Source organism: Macaca fascicularis, chromosome 1 (assembly GCF_037993035.2).
Source record: "Macaca fascicularis isolate 582-1 chromosome 1, T2T-MFA8v1.1".
Classification (NCBI taxonomy): Eukaryota; Metazoa; Chordata; class Mammalia; order Primates; family Cercopithecidae; genus Macaca; species Macaca fascicularis.
This window is the reverse complement of record NC_088375.1, coordinates 110804070-110816358: the sequence shown is the minus strand read 5'-3', so window position 1 is coordinate 110816358 and position 12289 is coordinate 110804070. Positions and strand designations below refer to the sequence as shown.

The window sequence follows — 12289 nt, the reverse complement described above, 5'->3', positions numbered from 1 at the left end:
AAGATCACGCCACCATAGTTCAGCCTGGACAACTGAGTGAGACCCTGTCTCAAAAAAAAAAAGAAAATTATAAGGTTTAATACAATTTTCTCTGTTTCTTACATAAGCCATTCTTAGGCAAGAAAAAAAATTCTTTGTGAATACATGATGATATGGATTCATAGACTCTCATCCTTGAAAGAGGCCTTAAATTTGACATAGCTTTTTTTTTTTTTTTTTTTGAATCATATACTTCAATCTCCACATGGTTTGGTGGATTCACTTAGGGAGAGGTTAAATTCCTGTTTTGTCTTTTGACAGATCTATTAAATTATTAGAATGGTTTCTGTTCTTTGGCAGATCTGTTAGAATAAAATTTCTTTTCCCTATGGCTTCATACTTTTGTCCTTGTTTTGCTTCCTGAGATCACACCAGTTTGATTCCTCTTCCTGACAACGGTTATGCCCTTCCTGCATTGTTTTTTTTATATTTCTTCTACATTTCACAAAGCATAATTAAAATCTTAAATTATTAATTTTATTGGTAATTATTTATCATTCACTTCTACTTTAACTTTTTTTTTTTTTTTTTTTGAGACAGGGTCTTGCTTTGTGGCCCAGGCTGGGTTGCAGTGTTATGATCACCGGTCACTACAGCCTGGATCTCCTGGGCTCAAGCGATTCTCTTGCCTCAGGCTCCCATGTAGGAGATACTACAAATGTGTGCCACCACATGTGGCTAATTTTTTCATTTTTAGTAGAGATGAGGTCTCTCTCTGTATACCAGGCTGGTCTTAAGCTTCCAAGCTCAAGTGGTTTTCCCAGCTCGGCCTTTCAAAGTTGGCCAGACTGGTCTCGAACTCCTGACCTTAGGCAGTCCATCCACCTCGGCCTCCCAAAGTGCTGGGGTGGCAGGCGTGAGCCACTGTGCCCGGCCAACATTTTTTTAAAGTTAGATAGCCAACTTGAACCAGAAGCTCATCTGTGATCCAGCCAGAATAAACCAATACCCTTTACTTCCCTAATTCTTATTGTGTATTCTCATAGTATTATGTAATAGTCTTTTAGAAAACATGTTACAGTATGTGATTGATTCAAGATTTTTTTTCTAAACCTTTAAAAAATGAAAAAATACAGCATTGCTAAACCTTGTCTTCTTATTCAGTACTACTATAATTGTGTTTTAGACCAGGTTTTTCAATCTCTTTTAGAATTCCCGTTGTGTCCACACATTCCCAGCCCTCTCAAGTTCATATCCATCAAAAAGCTCTCAGTATGTCATCTGTAGTTTCATCTATGTCATTTATAAAAGTGTTGAATGGTAATTTAAGATTCTTAAAATCCTTAAAGTTTAAGATTTCTTTAGTCCTGGATATTATAGAAAAAAGTTTTGAAATAAACATCAGAAGAAATTTGGAAAATAATTTTATTGATAACTTTATTTTCAGATTTCTAGTTTGGAATAGAAGTCAAGGTTTTTATAGTCTGTATTACTTTTTCTTTGTTTTCAGGGATCCATCTGTCTCTAAGTCTGTAGAACGAATCTTTAAAATCTGGGAAGATAGAAATGTATACCCAGAAGAGATGATTGTGGCATTGAGAGAAGCTTTGAGTAAGTGTCTTTTTTCTCTCCTAAAAGAAAATTTTGAGTCAGTCTTTACAATTACATAATTTTATAGATATGGTCATGTTGTATAATAGTGAAAAATTAAGTTTTGAATCTAGCCCTATTTGTTTAAAATTAAATACTTTTGAGAAACCTAGATCTGTTTGAATTAAAATGTAAATAGAATTGGTTTTAGGGATGGGGTTGGATTTTGTTTTTTAGTGATAACAAAAGTCAAGCATATTAAGTGGTGATAGCCATCTGGTTATTTTCCTGCATTTGCATTGAGTGTTTCAAATGGTTCATTGTTTGTGTTAATAAATACTGCCCTGTGCCCTTACTGTTGGAGAATTTTTCACAGGGTGTCAATTCTCACTAAGCTGTTTGGTAGTAAGCATATATCGGCAGTCTTTAGACTGTCTTTTGATTTAGATTTACAGTAAGTTGTGTACTGTTTTGTTAAAAGGAATTTAATTCTTATGTATTTTATGCTTGTAATTAAGTTATTGAGTAGAAGTTGGTGATAATCTGCTACCATGACCGTCATTTGACTAGAAATTTGCTTTAAAAATGGCATCTTCTAAGAAGCTGTTAAATTCTTCATTTTAATTTGTTAATTGGTATTTTTAAGCCTCCTTCCCTATTTTTTTCAGAATTGGTAATTTCACTGATGATAAAAATCATGTTTATTTGACAGCTTCTTAGATCGGGTAGGAATTTCTATTTTTTCATAAAAATGAAAGAAAAGGAAAGAAAGAAACAACACACAGTCTCGGATTGCCTTTTTTCATGCTGCAACTTTGGCACTGAAGTGGACAGACAGAACAGCTTCCCATAATGCCAGATTGCAAAAACTGAAATGTTTTCCAGGTACCACTTTCAAAACTCAGAAGCAGCTGAAAGAAAATCTGAACAAACAACCGAATAAGCAGTGGAAGAAATCACAAAGTAAGGAACAAAATCTCAACTAATATAAAATTACCTCCTCTTTTTGGAGCAGAAGAAAATGTAGACCATTTGACATCGTACCTGGCATAAACCATGGGCAAGCCTGTTTTCCAGGCCTGGGAGGCTCCCAGTGACCTATGATAAACAAGCCATCATGGAGTTACTTCTTAAAAAAAAAAAGCAAACAAAAACTACACTTTAAAACAAAGGAAATGCAGAAAAGGGTTTAATTGAGTGAAGATTCAAGAGTAGTTGGGGGATTGAAAGAAGAAAAAAATACTTGATAGTGTCCAGGCTAATTTTCAGGTTCAAGGATATATGATGTTAGAGGCAGCTGGCATTAAACAACAGATCTGAAGAGGAGACTAGGCATTAAGAAGCATTTCTGTGGGAACCATGAAATCTCCAGATTTGGGGGATATACTCTACCAAATTAGACGTGGGCCTCAGATCCTGGCCAGAAGCTCATTCTGTAATGGGAGCTCCTGTTATATTTATCATATTTACCCAGCATGAGATCAAGGGAATGGAATACTGCATGTGATAGGCTGCTGTGGGCAAACTGAGGAATATTGAGAGAGACTTGAAGGTATGGAGGGAACAAAGTAAAAGAGAGTGAGAATTGGGAGGTAAAACAAGACACTTGGGATGGTTTTGCTCCAGCGAGCATATGATATCCATCATGATTAAGGGAGTCCTCAGACATCCTTTTGGTCATAAGTTGCATGCTTAGGAACAACAAGAGTCGTCATTTCAGCCAAAGTTCAACCACAGTGTTAATATACCTAGAAGTTTCCTTGCCTATTTTTGCTATGAATTGAGTCAGCAGAAAAAGAAATTCAAAGGATAAATATATAGGAATAGAGTTATTTGTCACTAATTTTCTTCAGCCAGTGCTCAGGATTAATTGGATGTCCTGTTCCTGAACACTCTTAATTTGAGGTATTTAGATCCTCTTGCACCCACACTAGGAAAAAAAGGTACTTGATGTATCTCGGTGTCTCCAAATCAATAATTCTAGGACTTTATGACTTCAAGGGTCTGTTGGAGGTAAGTAGATTAGGTCTGTCTAAATAGCATATTTTTACATTGACCATGTTTAGGAGTGTTCAAATTTCCTAGTCCATTATTTATTTTAGGAATTATGACTTAAATGTGCATGTTGCCATATGTTCAGAGTATATCCTTAACTATAGAGCTAAAATTTTTCCTATTAGTCAACTTTTTGTGTCTGTACTCTTAATGACCTTTTGTTTAATTCCAACAGCATCTACAAATCCAAAAGCTGCTCTCAAGTCTAAGATAGTTGCGGAATTTCGAGTAAGTTACAGAATTTGTTTAATACAGCAAAGTATTATTCACCCCTTTTGTATTATAGTTTCCTGTATAGTCCAATAAGATTTATTTGTATTCAGTTACACCTGTCATGTTTTAAACATGCGGGAACTGTTCTAAAGGAACCCAGATTGGGATTAGATTGCTTGGCATTTTATCTGTTCCCCTAATGGTAGAAATAACCTTCTTCCAGTATATCTATTATCAGCTGAGTTCTGTATTCAATTTATGCCAGCAAGAGAGTTTATTTTCCTGTGAAACTCTTTCTAAATTAGAATTTGCTTACAGAAGGCTATGTTTATGTAATTAAAATTTAAAGAGGCTTTGTAAGTGGACCTTTGTCTGTTTTAGTCTTAATTCTGTATCCATAAATTAGCTTTGTATAATTAAGGAAAAGGATCTTTTAAAGTCTATAACTAAACATGATTTTGACATGAGAATTGATCATTAATATCTGTGACTGTGAGAAAAAGTGAAAAGTTTTTTCCTCCCAGGGTTTTGTTAAACTTTAGGGTTTTGTTTTTGTTTTTGTTTTGTTTTGTTTTGTTTTATAAAACAGGGAGAGATAGAATGAGAATAATTGAATGATCTTGTAAATGAAATATGACTCTGGTCTGTGTTTAGTCTCAGGCCCTAATTGAAGAGCTGTTGCTATACAAGCGCTCAGAAGATCAGATAGAACTGAAGGAAAAGCAGTTGTCAACTATGAGGGTGGATGTGTGCAGCACAGAAACTCTCAAATGCTTAAAAGGTAATGCTTACATCCTTTTAGAATAAGTCAGATTTTCTTTCCATATCTGTCATTTTTCCGGTAATCATACTGGTTTACCTCATAAGGAGAGCCTTGGGTAGAAAATAGTTGTGGCACCTCTGGTTTCCCAGGTAGTTGTTTCATGCATATAAATTTCGTAAGTAAATTCTATCTTTCTCATTTCTAGTACTTTCTTGGTGTATTGGGTTATATATATAGACAGTTGTATTTCACATGTGTGGTTACTTGGTATGGGTATGCTCTTCAATGAAGTTACTCTAATGCCTCATAAAATCTAGTTAGACTATCTCTTTTCCTTGCATTGTAAATTGTAAATCATACTAATAATTTATTATAATGTAAGCCTCATGAAGGCAGAAATTATATTGATTTGTTCATTGCTATACGCTGGCACCTAGAGCTATACTTGGCACATAATAGATATTTGATGAATATTTTTGAAATAATAAGTAAATGACTACTGGCTATTAATTTTGGCACCAATTTTATTCCTGTACCATACTTTAAATTTAACAGACCAGGCACAGTGCCTATAATCTGAACTCTTTGGGAAGCCAGGGCAGGAGGATTGCTTGAGACCAGGAGTTTGAGACTAGCCTGGGCAACATAATGAGACCCTGCCTCTACAAAAAAATTTAAAAATTAATGTACTTGGTGGCACACACCTGTAGTCCTAGCTGCCCGGGAGGCTGAGGCAAGCAGATTGTTTGACCCCAGGAGGTCGAGGCTATAGTGAACTGTGATCATGCCACTGCACTCCGGCCTGGGTGACAGAAGAGACCGTCTCTAAAAAAAACATTTTTTTAAACAAATAATTAATTTAACGTATATTATCTAATTCAATCATCATAACAGAAAACATCCTAAAAATCTCTATTTTATCACATGAGAAATCTGAGGTCTTGTAAGGAGATTAGTAGCTTGCCCAAGTTACACAGCTGGTAAGAGGCAAAGCCAAAATTTATACTCACATCCAAAGCCGTATTCTGCCAGTCACTGGGAAAGAAGTAGATGTACTGAATTATCACGAATCTTTTTCAGATAGGAAAGAATAACTTTTATTGTGTGCATACAGAGGTCACTTTATTTTTACTTTTCTGAACGTTACTTTGCTTGTTTAAGAGATAACATCTTACTGCCTTCTGTAATGCAAAAGTTATGGTATAAGTGAATAGAATTGAGCTTCATTCTGTTATTCCTAAGTAAGTAGCAGTGTAGAATCCAATTTGTGAAGAAAATAAGTAATCACCAAACTCTTTTAGTTGAACTTTCTTTTCTTTACCTTAGTTACAAGTGCCTTCACTCTGGCAGGTTCACATGAGTCTGTTTTGTAAAGAATTTTAATAATCTGTTTTGTGGTTTTGTAATTTGGAGAAGCTTCTTTAAGATAAAATTGTTAGGCCGGGTGCAGTGGCTCATGCCTGTAATCCCAGCAACTTTGGGAGGCCAAGGCAGGCAGATCACGAGGTCAGGAGATCGAGACCATTCTGGCTTACACAGTGAAACCCCGTCTCCACTAAAAATACAAAAAATTAGCCGGGCATGGTGGCGGGCGCCTGTAGTCCCAGCTACAGGCTGAGGCAGGAGAATGGCGTGAACCTGGGAGGCAGAGCTTGCAGTGAGCCGAGACCGCGCCACTGCACTCTAGCCTAGGTGACAGAGCAAGACTCCATCTCAAAAAAAAAAAAAAAGGGCCGGACGCGGTGGCTCAAGCCTGTAATCCCAGCACTTTGGGAGGCCGAGACGGGCGGATCACGAGGTCAGGAGATCGAGACCATCCTGGCTAACACAATGAAACCCCGTCTCCACTAAAAATACAAAAAAAAAAATTAGCCGGGCGTGGTGGCGGCGCCTGTAGTCCCAGCTACTCGGGAGGCTGAGGCAGGAGAATGGCGGGAACCTGGGAGGCGGAGCTTGCAGTGAGCCGAGATCGCGCCACTGCACTCCAGCCTGGGCGACAGAGCCAGACTCCGCCTCAAAAAAAAAAAAAAAAAAAAAAGACAAAACTATGAAACTAAGAGTATTGCACAGTAAGGCAGCAAGAGTATGTTCACAAAGAGAGGTTTTCTTCAAAAGTCAAAAGACTACATTTTTTTTTTTTTTTTACCCTGAAATGAATACTTCCCATGTCATTTTAGATAAAACAGGTGGGAAGAAGTTCTCCAAAGAATTTGAAGAGGCAAGCTCCAAGCTGGAAGAATTTGTGAATGGATTAGATAAGCAGGTGAAAAATGGACCCTCATTAACAGAAGCACTGGAAAATGCTGGAATTTTCTATGAAGCACAATACAAAGAAGTAAAAGTGGTGGCCAATGTAAGTAATAATTAAAGCTGTCTTATGCTGAATGCTTGTTACTATGTTTCAGAGATTATTAACATGCATTATCTAACTGTTAGGATAAGCATTTTTTATCTCATCGTAGATGAAGAAATTACTTTTGGGATAGATGTTGTAATCCCAGCACTTTGGGAGGCTGAGGCAGGAGGATTGCTTGAGCCCAGGACTTTGAGACCAGCCTGGGCAACATAGTGAAACCCTGTGTCTAGCAAAAAAGTACAGAAATTATCTCGGTGTGATCTCAGGCTGCAGTGAGCTGTGATCATGTCACTGTACCCCAGCCTGGCCAACAAGAGTGAGACCCATCTCAAAAAAAAAAAAAAAAAAGAAGAAGAAGAAATTACAAGGATTAGTAACGTTGTATAAGGTAATATAGCTAGTGAGTGGTGGTGGTAGAATAAGACACCTGGGTCTTTTTTTTTTATTTTTTTGAAACAGAGTTTCGCTCTTGTTGCGCAGGCTGGAGTGCAGTGGTATGATCTCAGCCCACCTCAACCTCTGCTTCCCAGGTTCAAGCAGTTCTCCTGCCTTAGCCCTGCTGAGTAGCTGGGATTACAGGCATGCACCACCGTGCCCGGCTAATTTTGTATTCTTAGTAGAGATGGGGTTTCTCCATGTTGGTCAGGCTGGCTTCAAACTCCCGACCTCAAGTGATCCTCCTGCCTCAGTCCCACAAAGTGCTGGGATTATAGGCATGAGCCACCGCGCCTGGCCCAATTTTTGTATTTTTAGTAGAGGTGGGGTTTCTGCATATTGGTCAGACTGGTCTTGAACTCCTGCCCACTTCGGCCTCCCAAAGTGCTAGGATTACAGGTGTGAGCCACCGTGCCTGGCCTTACTTTTTTTCTTAATCAGAAAACTGGACGGAAACATCCTGTTACCAAATTTCATGTAAATTGACTGAATTAAGGAACTTTTTTTTTTTGAGATGGAGTTTCGCTTTTATTGCCTAGGCCGCAGTGCAATGGTGCGATCTCAGCTCCAACCTCTGCCTCCCGGGTTCAAGTGATTCTCCTGCCTCAGCCTTCCGAATAGCTGGGATTACAGGCATGTGCCACCACGCCTAGTTAATTTCATATTTTTAGTAGAGACAGGGTCTCCTGCTTTAGCCCTGCTGAGCCCAGCCTCCCAAATAGCTGGGATTACAGGCATGCACCACCATGCCCGGCTAATTTTGTATTTTTAGTAGAGATGGGGTTTCTCCATGTTGCTCAGGCTGGTCTCAAACTCCTGACCTCAGGTGATCCGCCCGCCTCAGCTTCCCAAAGTGCTGGGATTACAGGCGTGAGCCACCGCGCCCAGCCAGGGAACTTCTTTTTATTCCCCCAAGAAAGGGAGAGAGAGAATAAGTGGGCATGTGTCTAATGACCTCTGAAAGAAACTGTTTCATAATGAATTTTCTTTTTCAGTTTTAATCACTGTGTATGGTCATGAAAGTATATGGTACTGTAGGTCCCACCAATCCTACTTCCTAGAAGCGATCCCTTTTAACGCATTTTGCTATTTTTTTTTCTGGCATTTGCTTCCATACATATAAATGATTTGCCTATATTGTTCTTTCTTGATTTATCCTATTTTAGAAATAGCTGTTAACTTCCTGATACGACAGATGTGGATTTAGCTTATACTCACCCACCTTTCTCCTTCTCCCAATTTTGTTGTATGACTGTTTTAAATCTGTTATCTATAAATTAAAGGACTGTATTTACTACTTTTTGACCATTAACCCTAGACTCCCTACTTCGTAAAATTTGCTTAGTAGCATCCCTATTTGCTCCCATTAGTTTTCATCTATCTACCCTTCAATTTTCCATCTTCAAGCAACTATATTTACTTTTTTTTTGGAGATGGAGTCTCGCTCTGTCACCCAGGCTGGAGTGCAGTGGCACTCTCTTGGCCTCACTGCAACCTCCACCTCCTGGGTTCAAGTGATTCTCCTGCCTCAGCCTCCCGAGTAGCTGGAATTACAGGCGCATGCCATCATGCCTGACTAATTTTTGGTTTTTTAGTAGAGACAGGGTTTCACCGTGTTTGACAGGCTCGTCTCGAACTCCTGGCCTGAAATGATCCACCTGCCTCGGCCTCTCAAAGGGACAGGACCATAGGCATCAGCCACCGTGCCCAGCCAACTATATTTACTTCTGTATTGTCAAAGTTGGTAATATTTACATTCTATTCTGTAATCATACTTAATTCTTCTTTGCTACTCTAAAGATTCGAAAACAATTTTTTTAAAAGCTTACATTATAACCCTGTAAACATTGTTCATTGCAAGGTTTTGTGGTAACTATAGTCATACTAGAAGTTTTGGTTTTTTCCTAGAATTTTGTTTTCTCTTTGTTTGCCCTTGCATAGCCTTTTTAAATTCTCTGTCACACCAACTATTCTGAATTCCCTTTTCCCCTGGGACCTCCCTACCTGAATTTTCATTCCCTGTCCCCAGTTTAGGTTATTCTCTAAGTCTCAGGCTGAAATAGCTCTTAACTGTTGTCCTGAGTTGAGTCCTCTGTTTTCCAGATTCCATGTCTATTTTTCTTAGTTTCTCTCATTGTACTGGAGCATTCTCAACTAATTTCCCAAAAAATGTGTTTGTGAGAGAGAAATTTTGTCTGTCCTTATGTTTAGAAACGTCTTAGGCTGGGCACAGTGGCTCATGCTTGTAATTCCAACACTTTGGGAGGCTGAGGTAGGAAGATCACTTGAGGCCAGGAGTTCAAGATTAGTCTGGGCAACATAGTGAGACCCTTCTGTACATTAAAAGAAGAGAGAAAAGGAAAAATAAATTAAAATGTCTTAGATCATTTATTTTCTACCCCCACGCAACCCTGAATTGACTAATGGATAAGCAGGTTGATTTTCAGCTTTTAGGACAGGTATACATTTAATACAGTAAATTTCCTTCTAAGTTGCATCTCATAGATTTTATATTTAAGTATATCTTTTGCAAACAGCATATAATTGGATCTTGTTTTAGTTTTATTTATTTATTTTTTTATCTAGTCTGAAAATCTTTGACTTTGCGGTGTTTAGTCTGCTTATTGATATGCTTGGGTTTAAGTCTACCATCTTTCTATTTGTCCTGTGTGTCCTTTTCTTTGTTACTCCTTTTCTGCTTTTTTTTATTAATCAAATAATTTTTAGATTCTGTTTTATCTCCAGTTTTTGCTTGCATGTACTCTCTCTTCCTCTCTTCCTTTCTCCTTCCCTTTTCCTCCCTCCTTTCCTCTCCCTCCCTCCTTCTTTCTCCCTCCTTCCATCTCCCAGATTTCACCTTTTTATAAGGATACCAGTCAGATTAGATTAGGGCCCATCCTGATAACCTCACTTAACTTGATTACCTCTGTAGAAATCCTGTCTTCAAATAATTCTGGGGTTCTAGGGGTGAAGACTTCAACATATGAGTCAGGGAGTGCAGAGAGAGATAATTCACCCATAACATGGCTTCATGTTTTTTATAAATTTTCAAAAATTCTCAGCTGTTGATCTCAATTATTGTTTCTGTTTCATCTCCCTCCTCTCCTCTTGGAACTCAGATTAGTATGTATATTAGATCTCATTGTTGTGTTCCAAATGCCTTTTTTTTAGTCCTTTCTGAATTTTCCATCTTTTATTTCTCTCTCTGCTTCCTTCTAGCTATTCTACTAACTAGTCTTGTAATTCATTAATATTTTATTCTGTTAGGCTGGGCACAGTGGCTCACGCCTGTAATCCCACCACTTTGGGAGGCCTAGGCGGGCAGATCACGAGGTCAGGAGATTGAGACCATCCTGGCTAACACGGTGAAACCCTGTCTCTACTAAAAAATACAAAAAAATTAGCCGGGCATGGTGGCGGGGTCCTGTGGTCCCAGCTACTCGGGAGGCTGAGGCAGGAGAATGGCGTGAACCCAGGAGGCGGAGCTTGCAGTGAGCCAAGATTGCACCACTGCACTCCAGCCTGGGAGACAGAGTGAGAGTCCGTCTCAAAAAAAAAAAAAAAAAAAAAAAAAAAAAAAAAAATATATATATATATATATATATAGTTTCTGTTGAATCTTATCTATGGTTAAACCCATCTATTCTTAGTTGGTTTACTTTTTGGTTCTAGAATTGCCACTTCAATTTAGAGACGAGTCTCACTGTGTCACCCAGGCTAGAGTGCAGTGGCGCGATCTCAGCTCACTGCAACCCCCGCCTCCTGGGTTCAAGCGATTCTCCTGCCTCAGCCTCCCGAGTAGGTGGAACTACAGGCGCCCACCACCACGACGGCCAATTTTTGTATTTTTAGTAGAGACGGGATTTCGCCGTATTGGCCAGACTGATCTCAAACTCCTGACCTCAGGTAATCCACCTGCCTCAGCCTCTTAAAGTGCTGGGATTACAGGCATGAGCCACTGTGCCCCTCCAGTTGTAGTTATATAATCAGGAAATTAATTGATACTTTGACACACTTATAATCTAATCCTCAGAATCTATTCAGATTGGCCAGTTTTTATAGGAAAAATGCTATCCAGAATCACAAGTTGCATTTGGTTGTCATCTCTTTATTTTCCTTTGATCTGAAACAGTTTCTTAGCTTTCTCCTTGATTTTCATGACCTAAATGTGTTTGAAGATTACAAGTCAAATATTTTGTATAATGTTTCCCAGTTTGAGTTTATTTGATATTTCTTTGTGATCAGATTGAGATTATGCATCTTTAGAAGGAATATCACTAAAGTGATTCTGTGTTCTTCATGTTTCGTCTCGTCAGATGGCATACAAGTTTGGTTTATCTCACTACCGGGAATGTTCCCCTTGATATTCTGATTAATGTGGCATCTTCCAGGTTTGTCCATTATAAAGTTTTCCCTTGGTAATTGTTATGAGTTAAATTATGCATCCCAAAAAGATGTGTTGAAGCCCTAACCTCCAGTACATGTGCATGTGACCTTATTTGGAGATAGGGTCTTTGCTGATATAATCAAGTTAAAATGAGTTCACTGGGGTTGGCCTTAATCATCCAATATAACTGGTGTCTATATAAGAAGAGGGAAACTGGCTGGGTACAGTGGCTCACACCTGTAATCCCAGCACTTTGGGAGTCCGAGGCAGACAGATCCCTTGAGGTCAGGAGTTCAAGATGAACCTGGTCAATATGGTAAAACCCTGTCTATACTAAAAATAGTAAAAATTAGCCAGGCATGGTGGTGGGCACCTGTAATCCCAGCTACTTGGGAGTCTGAGGCAGGAGAATCACCTGAACCCAGGATCACACCATTGCACTCCAACCTGGGCAAGACAGCAAGACTCTGTCTCCAAAAAAAAAAAAAAGAGAGAAACTGGAAAACTGGAG

The 12289-nt window shown here is 38.8% G+C and overlaps 1 protein-coding gene across 17 annotated transcripts in view; it reads left to right on the top strand.

The window, feature by feature from the left end:
• The window catches only part of RPRD2 (regulation of nuclear pre-mRNA domain containing 2), a 125343-nt gene that overhangs the window by 81301 nt on the left and 31753 nt on the right, over positions 1-12289 (top strand). For 10 of the 17 annotated variants that reach the window (XM_073996535.1, XM_073996517.1, XM_073996527.1 and 7 more), the window contains exons 3-7: positions 1490-1590; positions 2455-2532; positions 3800-3852; positions 4492-4618; positions 6778-6953. In XM_073996535.1, coding sequence (XP_073852636.1) covers positions 1490-1590; positions 2455-2532; positions 3800-3852; positions 4492-4618; positions 6778-6953 — 535 coding nt within the window. The remainder of the gene's footprint in view (positions 1-1489; positions 1591-2454; positions 2533-3799; positions 3853-4491; positions 4619-6777; positions 6954-12289) is intronic. The other 7 variants (XM_073996513.1, XM_045364459.2, XM_073996525.1 and 4 more) reach the window with 1 other exon arrangement.